The 13,339-nt window shown below is 41.2% G+C and overlaps 2 protein-coding genes across 7 annotated transcripts in view; one reads left to right on the top strand and one right to left on the bottom strand.

Annotated features, from left to right (window-relative positions):
- The window catches only part of sema4d (sema domain, immunoglobulin domain (Ig), transmembrane domain (TM) and short cytoplasmic domain, (semaphorin) 4D), a 44,685-nt gene extending 33,886 nt beyond the window's left edge, over positions 1 to 10,799 (top strand). For 2 of the 6 annotated variants that reach the window (XM_067573480.1, XM_067573481.1), the window contains exons 5-17: positions 331 to 476; positions 568 to 630; positions 742 to 840; positions 965 to 1,058; positions 1,225 to 1,341; positions 1,563 to 1,714; positions 1,992 to 2,167; positions 2,308 to 2,464; positions 2,671 to 2,893; positions 3,586 to 3,698; positions 4,200 to 4,372; positions 4,589 to 4,635; positions 4,850 to 6,986. In XM_067573480.1, the coding sequence (XP_067429581.1) occupies positions 331 to 476; positions 568 to 630; positions 742 to 840; positions 965 to 1,058; positions 1,225 to 1,341; positions 1,563 to 1,714; positions 1,992 to 2,167; positions 2,308 to 2,464; positions 2,671 to 2,893; positions 3,586 to 3,698; positions 4,200 to 4,372; positions 4,589 to 4,635; positions 4,850 to 5,844 (2,555 nt within the window). In that variant the 3' untranslated portion in view covers positions 5,845 to 6,986. Of the gene's footprint in view, positions 1 to 330; positions 477 to 567; positions 631 to 741; positions 841 to 964; positions 1,059 to 1,224; positions 1,342 to 1,562; positions 1,715 to 1,991; positions 2,168 to 2,307; positions 2,465 to 2,670; positions 2,894 to 3,585; positions 3,699 to 4,199; positions 4,373 to 4,588; positions 4,636 to 4,849; positions 6,987 to 7,021; positions 7,274 to 8,454; positions 8,668 to 8,928; positions 9,021 to 9,933 lie in introns of those variants that run through there. The other 4 variants (XM_067573483.1, XM_067573482.1, XM_067573485.1 and 1 more) reach the window with 4 other exon arrangements.
- Positions 10,800 to 11,374: 575 nt separating this feature from the next.
- zgc:86839 (Cyclin-dependent kinases regulatory subunit 2-like) lies at positions 11,375 to 13,200 on the bottom strand. Its single transcript, XM_067573486.1, has 3 exons — positions 13,023 to 13,200; positions 12,248 to 12,375; positions 11,375 to 12,052 (listed from the first exon to the last, which is right to left on the bottom strand). The coding sequence occupies exons 1-3, from the start codon at positions 13,079 to 13,081 to the stop codon at positions 12,009 to 12,011; spliced, it is 231 nt and encodes a 76-aa protein (XP_067429587.1). The 5' UTR covers positions 13,082 to 13,200; the 3' UTR covers positions 11,375 to 12,008.
- Positions 13,201 to 13,339: the final 139 nt, after the last annotated feature.

Genomic DNA, 13,339 nt, shown 5'->3' with positions numbered 1-13,339 from the left:
CTGGTGGAAATATGTCTCTATTTAGCAACTAAATGCTCCGCTTTGTTCACCACATAGTCGCTAACTTTGTCTGAACCAAAACAAGCTGAAAAACACTAAAACACTCCATAGAGTTGAGAGTAACTGCAGAGTTTGGGGAAAATTATCTGTGGGTTTTGTCACTACAAGCAACCTGTTTCATATTACATTTAGTCATTTGATCCTTTGTTAATATAAAAATATTGATTATAGCAGCTTTAAAAATCAAATTTTGCTATAAGTAAAACTGCATATTTAGTTTATGGTCATTTTGGACGCTGAAGTAATGTGATCCAACACTTTTGTGTTCAGATTTAGATCTGATGGAGTTTTCGGAGCCTGGGATCTTCAACTACTCCACATTGTTGCTGAGTGAGAAGAGGGATGTGCTGTACGTGGGAGCCAGGGAGGCCGTCTTTGAGCTCAGCAAGAAGAATGTGACCGTCAAAAACAACAAGGTATCAAAATACGATTGAAGATTTATGACTAAGGGAGGAAAAAAAATGCTCATACAAGTTTTAATTCTTATCTTCCTGTCAACAATTTAAGGTTCAGTGGACAGTTGCTGAACTCCCCATGATGATGTGCACGCTCAAAGGAAAATCAAAAGAGGTTTGTTTCATCATTGCTATGTTAATGTGGTTTTATCAGCCACTCTTTCAACTGCCATGTATGAACAGTCTGCAGCGTATTTCAAGTTGTTTATCGAATGTTGCTCTCCAGAGGGATTGTCTGAACTACATTCGAGTGCTCCAAGTCGTAGACGAAGAGCGTCTGTATGTCTGCGGAACACACGCCTTTCAACCTCAATGTGATTACTTGGTAGGTTATTGCTCGGTCTGCTTCCTTAACGCTGAACAGCACACTGCACAAATAAACATGTGTTTGAGCTCACCAATCAACACAGCGGCCTTTGAGCTGAAATTTAATCTTGAACTCCTCACAGAATCTCGCTGACTTTTCGCTGAAGGGTCAACCCGAAGATGGCAGAGGAAAGTGCTCCTTTGACCCTTCACAAAGCTTTACTACTGTCATGGTTGGTGAGTTATGGCCCATTTTATCTAATTTCACAAAGAGCACTTTTGGTTGCCAGCTCTGCTGCAGTAAAAGGCATAATAATCCTCAATAATCTCTCTTTTTTTTTGGGAGGGAAAATGGTCTCGCTGGATAATAAATTGCCTTTTTTTTTGTTTGCTTTTCTATCAGATGGAGAGCTGTACTCAGGGACAGCTTATAACTTCTTAGGCAGTGAACCGATTATTTCCAGATACTCCCCATCCCAGTCTCTGCTGAGGACAGAGTACTCCACATCGTGGCTCAATGGTGAGTTGGGACAATACGGGACAAATATAGATTTCTTGAATCAATTGAAAGATTGTTGGGGTCGTCAGGACAGGAAAAAAATCATTAATCACAAAGGATGATGAAAGGTTTTGTGTCTGCTTTTTAGGGTTGAGAATAAGTTTCTAAAGATTTCTGATAAATTATGTGGAACCGAAGCAGGAATACAAGAGGTTTATTTGCTTACTATGCTTTCCTTGCAGAGCCCAGTTTTGTTTTTGCCGACGTGATCAGGGAAGGGAAAAACAGAGCAGATGGTGAGGACGACAAAATCTACTACTTCTTCACCGAGGTGTCCGTGGAGTATGAATTCTTTGGCAAGCTTCTCATTCCCAGGGTGGCGCGCGTCTGTAAGGTCAGCATACGTCATGTACCATCTGCACATACCAGCAGCATCCCTCTTTAGCCCCGATCTTCCAGTTGTCAGTGTGTACATGTCTCTCTTTATCCCTTCTTCCGTTGAACTTTTCTGTATCTAACCTGATCTCATATCGTAGTGCTATCACAGTACAATCATTAGACTTTACTGCTGTTGTATCATCAAAAATATTATCTTTTTTTTTCTTTAACCTCTGTCCTCTCTCAACACGGCCTAATGTGCTGATAAAGCTTTCTTCCATCTCCCACCACAGGGTGACCTCGGAGGTCAGCGGACACTGCAGAAAAAATGGACGTCTTTCCTGAAAGCGAAGCTGGTGTGCTCCATGCCTGAACTCAACTTTGTTTTCAACGTAGTGCATGATGTCTTCATCCTGAAGGGGGCAGACTGGAGGGACACGGTTATCTATGGCGTCTTCACCTCCCAGTGGTCAGTGATTTGAAAATCTTGATCCCGTAATCCTGTAAATGCACTTTGAAATTCTGTTTTCTTCTTTTAACCCTCACCCATTTACCTCTTGTTTTTCTTCTTCTGTTGCGATTCCCGTGATCCTCCTCCTCCTCCCTCAGGGGTAATGTGGGATTGTCAGCAGTGTGCGCCTACAACATGACTGCTGTGGAAGAGGTTTTCTCCAAGGGCAAGTACATGCAGAAGGCCACAGTGGAGCAGTCCCACACCAAGTGGGTCCGGTACAATGGCATCACTCCGTCTCCACGTCCTGGAGCAGTAAGTACCTTAAACACACAAATTAGCCAGTTTTGCATACAAGTTTGTGCAAACTTTGTGTGATATTTTAGAGCTGAGAAATACTTTGACTATTTATAATACTGACCTGGAAAAAATACAATAAAAAGACGGAATAACATGCCTAAAATTACACTGTAAAATCAGTTTACTGTCTTACAATAAATCTCTTCTTCCTTCTCTACAAGTGTATCAACAACCTCATGCGGCAACAGAACATTAGCAGTTCTCTCCACCTGCCAGACAAGACCCTGCAGTTTGTTAAGGACCACCCCCTGCTGGAGGATCCTGTCCTGCCCATCGGCAATGGGCCTCGCCTCATCACCAAAGACGTCAACTACACACAGATTGTGGTGGAGAGGGTCCGTGCGCTCGACAATAACATCTATGATGTCATTTTCACTGGAACAGGTAACAACACGGTTACGTGGCAATAGTTAACACTTATGTGATAGGAAAAAAAAAATGTTATAATTAGGGATGTCCATGTCCAGTTAATTAACCCTTGATACTGATTAGAGTCATTTGATTTTAAATATCTGCTAGTAGAGTGTCCCAATCTGATATACACCCAGGTTTCGGTTTATTAGGTACATGTAACTAAGACTAATGCAGTCTACAGAAGCCCTGCATGTTCATGAAGTTTATAATATTTTTAATATTTTATCCACCCATTTATATGAATGAGAGTAGTTCAGTTCAACAGCGGCACAAACTAAAGCCTCTAAAATGACCATAATGTTTGTTCATGTGAAACACATCTCTAAATCTGATAACTTTCATGAAAGTAGAATTTGTTGCAGACTGCATTAGTCTTAGCTAGCTGTACTTAAAAAAACAAAAACTGCATGAATCTTTCTAGATAATAAAGCAGTACAATTCCCTCCGCTAGTACAGTTAAGTAAAATTAAACTTATTAAGGTAAGATAAGACACATTTTACAACTAGAAAGATCTTCATTAAGAAAAAATACCCTGCACCACAGTTATACTTTATTGGATTTGATATATATCATGACATCCCCAATCACATTATTCTAAAAAGGTTCAACTCTGGCTTTTGGCTTGACTGAATGGTTGATATTTTTCCATTATCATCTTTAGATAAGGGAGTCCTGCACAAGTCAGTGGTGTTTGGCGGAGAGGTCCATATGGTGGAGGAGATCCAGCTCCTGAAGAACTCTGAGTCCATCAAGAACCTGCTGCTGTCTTCTGAGGTCAGTCTTTACTATGATAAGTAGTCAGTAGCTGCTAGTAACAGCACAAAGAGACGACTGCAGCACACAAGAAGTGGGAAATGTCTTCTGACCTCAGTGAATGTAAACACCTAGACAGTGAGGATATGTGTTTATGTGTTGCTGTATATGTGCGTGTGTGTGTGTGTTCACACGTTTTTCTATCGTGCTTACTCTGCTTTGAAAAAAAAAACCTCACCAAAGGAAGTTACAAAGAAGATGGCATGATAGTTAAAAACAAAACCATCATTTCCTTTTAAATGAGTTGAGACTGCACATTTAGTGTGTTTGTGGTTGTCTGGTGTTCGCAAATAAAATTCTGCAGACTGTTGTTACTTTCGAAGATGCTTTTTAGAGTTGTCGAGTGTGTAGTTAAGTTCCAGAAAGCTCAATAAATTATATTTGTAAAATGTTCTTTTTTATGTGAAAGTTTGTGCACTCTTTCTTTTAGATATTCATGCGAATGATCTTGTGCTTCCACAGACACGATCCCTGTACGCTGGTTCAGACTCGAGCGTAGTCCAGTCACCCACAGCCTCATGCGGCAGATATCTGTCCTGCGACGACTGCGTACTTGCACGAGACCCTTACTGCGCCTGGGACCCTCACACTGCTGCCTGCGTCAGCATCTTTGATGCCCCCAGCGAACGACTCAGGTAACTCGCCACGGACCTAGATTTGTTCACTTTCTATTTCTCCTTCTACACACCCGTATTATTGCACTGCTTAACAAAAGCAAAACCAACACTGAGAGAAATCTTTACTGATACTGTGCCATCCATCCAGTTGAACCTGCTTTACTCTCTGTCTAGATACTGTGTGCATGTGCATGTTTTAGACTCATGAAAATAATGCTTTGTTTGTTTTTTCAGGGAGCTGATTCAGAGCCTGAATGGTGACGCAGACAAGTGTCCTTCAGGTAGAGTGCAACATGCACACACACAGCCTGATAAAGAAACTTTATAACAGTGATAGTGCTTAGTCCCCTCCTGATGTTTTTTCCACTTATTACTCTAATTAATATAGATCAAAGTGTAGATAGGCTTAAATATCATAACTTGAATGTTGTGTTTTCATGCTCAAAACTTGCTGAGTGACCAAAAGTCATCATCTCTCTCTGTTTTGCCTTGTAGTGTCAGGTGTGTCTGTGAAGGACTACCATCATGTCAAAGTGAAACGGGGGAGCTCCGCTGAGCTACCATGCATGGTACACTCCAACCACGCCCAGGTGATGTGGAAATCCAACGGCTCGGCTCTCACCGAGGCCTCTCGCTTCCACCTCATTGGAGAAAACGGTCTCCTTATTTACAGCGTGGCTCCAGAGGATCAAGGTCACTACGAGTGCTGGTCAGTGGAGTGGGCCCCCGCTGTCGGGAAGAACTTCAGCCGCCTCCTGGCTGGATACGTCCTGACTCTGGATCGCCCACCTCGACCCCCGCACCAGGCAGGCCACGTGACCACCACCCTCGTCAGCCAGGAGCCATCTAGCTCACATGCCGCTGAAGGTAATGGTAAGACAGACAGAGCCCCACTAACTTCGGCCCTTGCCCCTCCCAGCTTCACAGCCACAGTCCTCTTCACCACTCCACCCCAAACTGACGCATCACTAACCCCGCCCCCCAGCAGCACAATCAAGTTCCAGCCTAAGCAGCATCCCTCCAGCTCCCTCCCAGAGAACCGGGACCCATCAGCTGAGTATTTGCAGCACAACAACAGTACTGCCCTCCTCTTCCTCTTCCTGCTGTTTTTCCTCCTCTTCCTGGCTGCACTGGCATACAACTGCTACATGCAGTATCTTCCTGCTCCCTGCCTGCGGATGCGAGCCGCTCTGCTGGGCAGTCACAAGAGCGCCCATCAGCCTGAGTATCGGGCCTGTGAAGCGGGTCTGATGGAAGCATCCGCGACAGACAAAATTAACATGACAGAGCAACCGACCCAGAACGGCAGCCAAACCACTCAAAATCTGCGGGCGCTCCGTGACACAGGGTACGAGACCGAGCCGGAGTGTGGCAACGGTAGGATCCCCTCTCACAGTTACGGAAACGACAGCCCATCCCAGGAGAAACCCTTCGATGTGGACTGTGATTCTCAGCCCATCCAGTTTGCAGATGCAGATGAAGCTTACTGATACTGCTTTTGTTTCTCTTTGCATAGAGACTATTTATAAGGGGGGGGGGGGGGGCGTGTCACCTTCTTGCTGCATCTTTCCACAACGCAAGTCTAAGTGGTGTCCTCTACATGGAAGTATGTTCAGCGCGCAGCATTTCATGAAGTTTAATCATTACAAGACTTAAGTCAGGCATCCCACTTTCCTGTAGGGATTGAACTCCTGCTGTATGATTTTTAGGGCATACAGGAGTTACTCATGGAAGCTGCACCCTCTCAGCTTAGTCCAGCAAAAAAAGCTATTTCTTAAATTCCAAATTGGAAACACTGTTTACCAAATTGGTAAGTTACTGTGATGTTTTCCAAATTGGAGTTGTTGTTTTTTTTTTTTTTTTGTACAGCCTGGGTGGGAAATAATCTCTTGAAGCTTTTGCATCTTTTTTTTTTTTTTTTTTTTTTTTAAAGCAACGTGTAGGCTATCTGACTTTGGGTAAATGCTTCAACATTATAGTCATTTCTCAGGGAAGATTTGCTCAGTACGTTATAGCCTAGATTTTGTTGTACAGCGTTGGCCATCTGCAGCACCTGGTATGTGGGCCTTAATCTCACCCAGTGAGGTGGCAACGTAGAGTTTAAAGAACAGAAAAAGAGACGACTTGCATGATAGAAAAATGCTGGAATAAATCAAACCACTGTCTTCTGAAGAGTTGTCCTGAGTGAGAATGTTCAGTTTCTATTTTATTCCCCCCCCCCCACCCCCTCGTGAAGTCGACATTCCTACATGGATACAAGGTCAACTCTAATGATCCTGTGTATTAACCTCTACTAGTCATCTGTCCTTATGTGGTCTGTTAATAACATAAATATGTACAGTATGACATGATGCTTGATAATATCAATCATCAGTTCTTTTTTTTTTAAAACTGGAAACCTGGAAACAATCTGAAGTTATTTTTGTATTTTTTAATGAAGCCTTTGGTTATAGAACCTTTTTCAGAGAATTATTATTTAAAAGGAGTCACATCTGTGGTAATATCATTTTGTCCATTTGTTTTTAATTTATTGCAGCAGATTTAGTTTTTAGAGATCCTAGCCCTCATTCGTTAGTCTCCCCTTTGTCTTTTCTGCATGTCATCCCCTGTGTAGATTTCCTGTTTTCCTCAATACTATCTCTTTTTCCATCACTCCCTCCCTCACAGCTTCCTCTCCTGTCGGCACCTCATCTTCACTGTCCTTCTCTGGAAGTAGCACTCCCTCTGCCTTCCCTTCCCACTCCTCCTCCTCCTCCTCTTCCTCTTCCTCCTCCTCTTCTTCCACCTCCTCCTCCTCCACCAAGCCCCACAATGTGGAGGCTCGAGAGGCAGAGGTGAGACTGTTGCCTCCCCTGCTGAAGGACCAGGCCTGGGGGATTCATGCCCAAGAGGCCTTTCTGCTCTTCTGCCTGGCCTTGGGTGAGTGGTGCCTATGACAGCTCACACCCTGACACCCACTCTCACTTTCTAACCCCCCCCCCCCCTCCCTCCCTCCCCTCTTTTTGCTCTGGACCATAATTTTTTCCTCTCCTTTCTACACCTTGCATGTCACCATTTCCTCAACCTGAGCTCTAACCGTGTGTGTGTGTGTGTGTGTGTTTCTTAAAATAAGCCTGCCCTTTGCTTTAAGGTGTCTGACTTGTGGAGATCCATTCATCTTTATCATAGGTGGTGTCTTGCAAGACCAATATAAGAAGCAAAATGTAGTTGAATGTTTAAAAAGACTGGGATTCTTCTTCTAGGAAGAAAACCTGAAATTCTTAATTAAAATGTCAACCTCACAGTGATCTGGTTGTCTCACAGTTCTCAGTTGTATGTCGATGAAGACTACAGTTTTGTGTATATTTTTGTAAAGCAGCAGTCTGACATGAAACATGTAAATGTTAGAAGTGGATCCTTATCCACAGTGTTGAGAATCTCTCATCAGAACAAAAGAGTTATTGTAGGCTTGCTGTCTTTTTATTTCAATACTTCAACTGGATCTTTTTTTTTTTTGTGCCTGTAAACAAATGTAAATATATTTGTATATATGGAAAAATACCATTCGAAGATGTACATAAATCTACGGGACATTTTTGGGCTACAACAGCTCATGGTAGGGAGGCTAAATAAACCTTGTCAAATGTTTTCAACTCTGGCTTGTTTTCTTAAATTTTTGACTTCAGTCATCACTTGTGTTTTTATATGGATTCATTAGTGAAGATAACAGCATATAGTGGTAGAGAAAACTACTGTATGTGGCTGAGATTAGGATCCTGTTGCATATATTGAAAATATATACATGTAATCTCACTAGTGGTGACGTAGCCTACAAAGTTTTATGCAAAACACAGTATGTACAGAATTGATTATCAGTGCTGAGATCAGCCATTATACATATACAGTACCAGTCAAAAGTTTGGACACCCCTTCTCATTCATTTTGACTGATACTGTACATGCCACACATGTACTGTATATTCAGTCAACAAGTGTTTATTGAAACTGAACACCTCAAATGGACCCACCAAAGGCAAGTATTCCCATTTCTTGTGTGTCTATGTGGAGTGTTAAGCATCTCGATCGTCACGGGTCAACATGAAGTTCGATTCTGTCCCTCAGGTCCCAGTGATGTCCACATTCACTGGCTAATAAATGGGCACAGTCTGGACACCCCCATTATGGAGTACCGCCGCCCGCTGGGTCAGAGCGAGGTACTTGTGAGCAGCTGGCTCCGAGAGGGGCCGCTGATCAAGGACGCCCGTTACCACTGCGTCGCTGAGGCCAGCACAGGAAATGACATGTCTGAGATCGACCTCCACCTCTCTATTGGAGGTATCCAGACCTGGTGGTGTATAGCTGCTTTTAAGTGTGGAAAATTGTGGATCTGTCTGCTGTCATTATGTTTTTGAGTATTAAAACCTGTTAGATCTCCAAAAAGTGAGATAGTGATCACAGTAATGCATGTACAGTGGTAGTAAAACACAATGAGAAGTCCAAACCCTAGTTTTGGTTGTAAGAAATGCTCTTTGCTATTAGTCCAGAGATGGACATTTGTTTTGGTTTATATCCATAAGAGATGTTGTTATTTGACAGATGAGGAGAGCATACCATCCAGGGATTTGAACCAATGGAGAGGTGCACTCACAGAGCATGAGCAACTGCTAAAAAGATGGGAAAAGGCCTGGGTAGGTTGTACGCTCTTGCATGTGAGTGTGTTTTCTCCCGATCTCACAAAAGTTGGTGTGCAGTTGCCCGGGTTGACTGACATCGTGTACTGGTTTTAACCTGATCTACATGTTTGGCTTTATGCGAGTGGCTTGAACTCAATGGCAGGTTGCGTAGTTTTCAGGATCATAAGGAAAGAGCAAAGTCCAGCTTCATTGTGCTATTGGCAAATAGTCAGGAACTCAAAGCCAAGTAACTTATATTATATGAAGCAAAAGTTTAAATGTGCAAATGCTCTTGATGCTACAATGTACTCAACAGTCTGAATAAGGTCTTTGTGAGCAGTGATATGCTTTAAAGAACACTAATTCAATTAGTAGCTGTGCCTGAAGCTTTTAGTTAACTGCTTTTAACCATTACATTTAACTACATTTCCTGTACCACATGATCTATTAACTGCATTCACCTAATCGTGTTGTAGATAACTAAATACTTACATGTTCATTTTAAAAGGATTCCTCTAGAAATACATGCAGTCATGTGACTTGTCAGTATAGATTTGATTTTACCTCACATTTCACCTATTTCTGCTTTTTTTTTATTGAGATCAACACATCTAGTTTCTTATTTAGTTTCAGTGCAGATGTTCTTTTTACTTGCACGTTAGTGTGACCAGAAAAACATGCAAATTTCCTTGTTGCAAAGCAGCGGTAAACCAGTTTAATAGGAGCCTGATAATCAGACCGAATCACCACTTTGTTTCACTTCATCGCTAATTCAAATCAGACGTCTGGAATGAGGCTCGTTTAACTTCTGTTATTAACTTGATGAATGTCTTTTTTTCCCCAAGTGGATTTAGTGAGATCTTTGTACATTAAACATCAATGTTTGCGTGCTCCTCTTCTTGTACAACTCTAGTTTTTCCCTCCACAGGAAAGCTGTGATGGCCACCGAACTCTGTGAAGACGTCACGTGCTTCGCTTGTGTTGGCTGACTCTGGTTGTGAACATGGTCCTCAGCCCGGGTGGACTGCACCTTTGACACTGAAACGATCATAAACAGATGGAATATGATGTCCCAGTGTCACTTCTTACAAAGGAGCTTGATGGACCGCGAAGCAAAGCTTTCACAACACCTGCCCTGTGCAGAGGCTCTGCTGGTTGTGACGATGGTTTGATGGTGACTCCTTCCAAAAACTGACATGGAGATGAGGCTCTTTGGTTGCCTCAGTCTGAGGACGTGTGGGCTGCCTTTCTACCAAATATGCATACATTTCTATTTTTATTGATGAAAATGAACATCCTGAAAGCAGTGCTTGTATGGAACATTAAAAATTTAAAGAAGGGTACAGCTGGTTGTATATGAGGAGTGCTGATCTGTATTTGCAGCATCTTTGACAGTTTACAGTGTAGTTTATTTTGCAAATGCCACAGAGATGTTTGCACCTTCACTGCTTTCCAAAGCCTCGATATGGTCCTTCACAGCTACCTTGCAGTTTGACATTTTCACTCGAGATTATCCTGTCTTTAATCTTTAATGGACATTTCTTTTTTCCTTCCAGAGCCCAAGCTTCCTCAGCAGGCTGCTGTGGGTCTTTTCAACCACAGTATGTTTGACATTAAGAAAGATTATATCATCAAAAGTGAAATTCAGATTTAAAAAAAAACACCAGCATTCAAACATGGAATTTAATCCAAGGACAGCGTAGGTTGTTACAGACCTTCCTGCTTTTTGTCTTCACGTTTAAACTGTGGCTACTTATTTGCCTTTGAAGCAGAAATAAATGGGAGTTTGTTTTATCTGTTGCGTCACACGTTTTTGTCATGTCTGAATTAAGCTTGTTTATCACTTTTGATGTCAGATAAGTTAAATATTTAATGGCCTGTTTCAGCCATTTATAAACAGGTTATTATTCCTGAGTGGCATGATGACATGTCAGCCTTTTTTCCTGCAGGAGCACTTCCTACCTTCTGAATTATTAACCGACCCGCACCAAGCATTTATCCTTGGAAGCCAGATATGACATTTTCAGATGATACAATAATGTCCTTGACTGGAAACTAATTTGACACAGAGAGGTAAATTGTAGACTAAATCTGAGAAGCTGATGCCTCACAGATTATAGACTGGAAATCTAATAACAATATAACCAGGAATAAACCAAAATAAACCATATTTTAAATAGCTTACGTCAAGTATTTAATGGATGAAAACAATGCTAACTGTTAAAACTGAGAAATCCTAAATATGGTGTTTATAGGCCTCACTTCTGTATCTCAGCATGACTGTGATGATTTCATATTTTGAGAGGATAGCATAGCACCATAGCACCCTCTTGTGTCCAAATCAAGGAGCACTAAGTGAAAAAAAAAAACATGGCGTGGATAGTTTATTGTCAAATTATTAATCAAACAGGTCATGACTGAATTGTCACAAGCTATTTTTTTCCTTAAATGTGACACAAATCTAAACATTGTGATGTAAATCAAATCCTCTCTTTCAGTGGACACTGTCTGACACTCAGAATCAAAAGGAAGAATAATAAATACAAGCCATGTAGATTTTTAAGTTAAAACATCTTGAAGAGAAAAAAAAAGCAGCATTACTGTTTAAAGTAGTTAAACTCTGTATCACTCACAAATTCAGCTGATTGTCAACCTGCCAATTTTGGCACAAAATCACAAGACAGTTCTCTTCCTCCTGACTTTACAAAATCTATGTTAACTTGAACTAATGTAAACTCTTGTAACATATCATCAGACATAGATCAGAAACAATTTCAGTGCTATGTGATATCTTTTCTCAACAAGTTGATAAGTCAGGTACTTTATAGTGTTTGTTTGGCAACCACAGGACTGGTAGGATTCCATAGAAATGGATCAAATCTTTATACAAACTGAGCTCTTAAGGCTGAGAAAATACAGCTAATGCACAGCAGACGATAACTAGCAGAGCTAGAAAGTATTCACTCTTCCAGGTAAATAACCAGATGAATGAGTGGGATGATGTCAATGCTTTGGTAGAGGTCTTCTGAACAGGAGGATATGGGGCTCTGAAAAGTTAATGACAGACAAATGATAAACAAGTCACCACCCGAGGCTGTCATTGTTCTCACTACGTGCTTAAAGGCTGTTGACAGATGATTTTGGCAACAAAGCAGAAGAACAAAGAATTGCACAGTGTTTACAATGTACACCAGATTAAATTACTAATGTTGGGACCCAGTAAGAGTTATTACATACAGTACCTGGCTCGTGGATCATGTAGTGGATCCATCCTTGGGACTGCTGTACACCCAGTTGTCTCCACTCGTCTTCAGACATCAGGTGGGATCTTGGAATACATTTAGCCATTTCCCGAGGCAGAACAACATGTCTGGTGATTAGAGGGAAAAAAGTTTTTCTTAGTTATTGGTTATGACTGATTATGCTGTGAGGTTTGATGTATTTGTTAAAATGCAGCAGTTACATCAACTGAACCAAGTTAAAATATACATACATATGCATGCATATATGCACATGACAGTATTTGTACCATATCTTGTAAATTACAGAGCAATAAGGATTGTAAAAGACACTATCGTTATTCATATGTGCTCTGTAACTTACATTCCTCATTTTCTATTAGTTTAGTTTATTAGGTGCACCTGTGCAGACTGATGCGCTCCAATACAATTCTGCAATAAATCCTGTGTTTTGTGGACACTGTCAGAAAGCTGTTGACTGATTGTACAGGTTGTAGTAACCTTGCGATTGAGTTAAATTGATTGCTTTATTTTTTAAAAGGTATTTCTAATGATTTGTCAGTATTAGAAACGCGCTACAATCTCCATTTCTAGGAAAACAATAAAGACTTGTAGGTGCTAAATTAATACATTCAAGGTAGAGTCGGAAAAAAGCTCACAAACTATTATTGAAATTAACATTGGGCTACTGTTGCTAAGGCAACAGTGGAAAGAAATTAGCTTAGTTGGCTAGCTTCCAGGTTCGCGGTAGACGTTTCCGACGCTATAAATATCTTACCTGTACTCATAGTAGTCGTCATAGTACCTGTCTGAGTAGTAAATCTGATTGCGGGACATGTTTTCAGACAAAGTCTAGTTATTTAGATAACTTTTACACCAAATTACAAAGTGACAACAACTCACGGTCAGTTTACGGCTTTTAAAGTGCACGAAAGCTCTGATTGGATGATTTAAGTCATGTGACCAGATTCTACTATAAGTAAACGTTCCATAAGCTTTCACTCGCGCATCAAAACACAGGTGAGTTAAGTTTACAAACCATAATGTTTTCAAATAGGTTAGTCTGTCGCATCTATATGTTTAACTAGACTTCAT

This window comes from Thunnus thynnus, chromosome 19 (genome assembly GCF_963924715.1).
Source record: "Thunnus thynnus chromosome 19, fThuThy2.1, whole genome shotgun sequence".
Lineage (NCBI taxonomy): Eukaryota > Metazoa > Chordata > Actinopteri > Scombriformes > Scombridae > Thunnus > Thunnus thynnus.
Note: the sequence above shows the minus strand (reverse complement) of the source record. Positions and strands in the feature narration are given on the sequence as shown.

Coding starts and splice junctions, on each gene's coding strand:
- zgc:86839 (XM_067573486.1), bottom strand. CDS start 13,081: ATGTCCCGCAATCAGATTTACTACTCAGACAGGTACTATGACGACTAC. Junction 12,376..13,022: donor GACGACTACTATGAGTACAG/GTAAGATATTTA, acceptor TCTAATCACCAG/ACATGTTGTTCTGCCTCGGG. Junction 12,053..12,247: donor CTACATGATCCACGAGCCAG/GTACTGTATGTA, acceptor TTAACTTTTCAG/AGCCCCATATCCTCCTGTTC.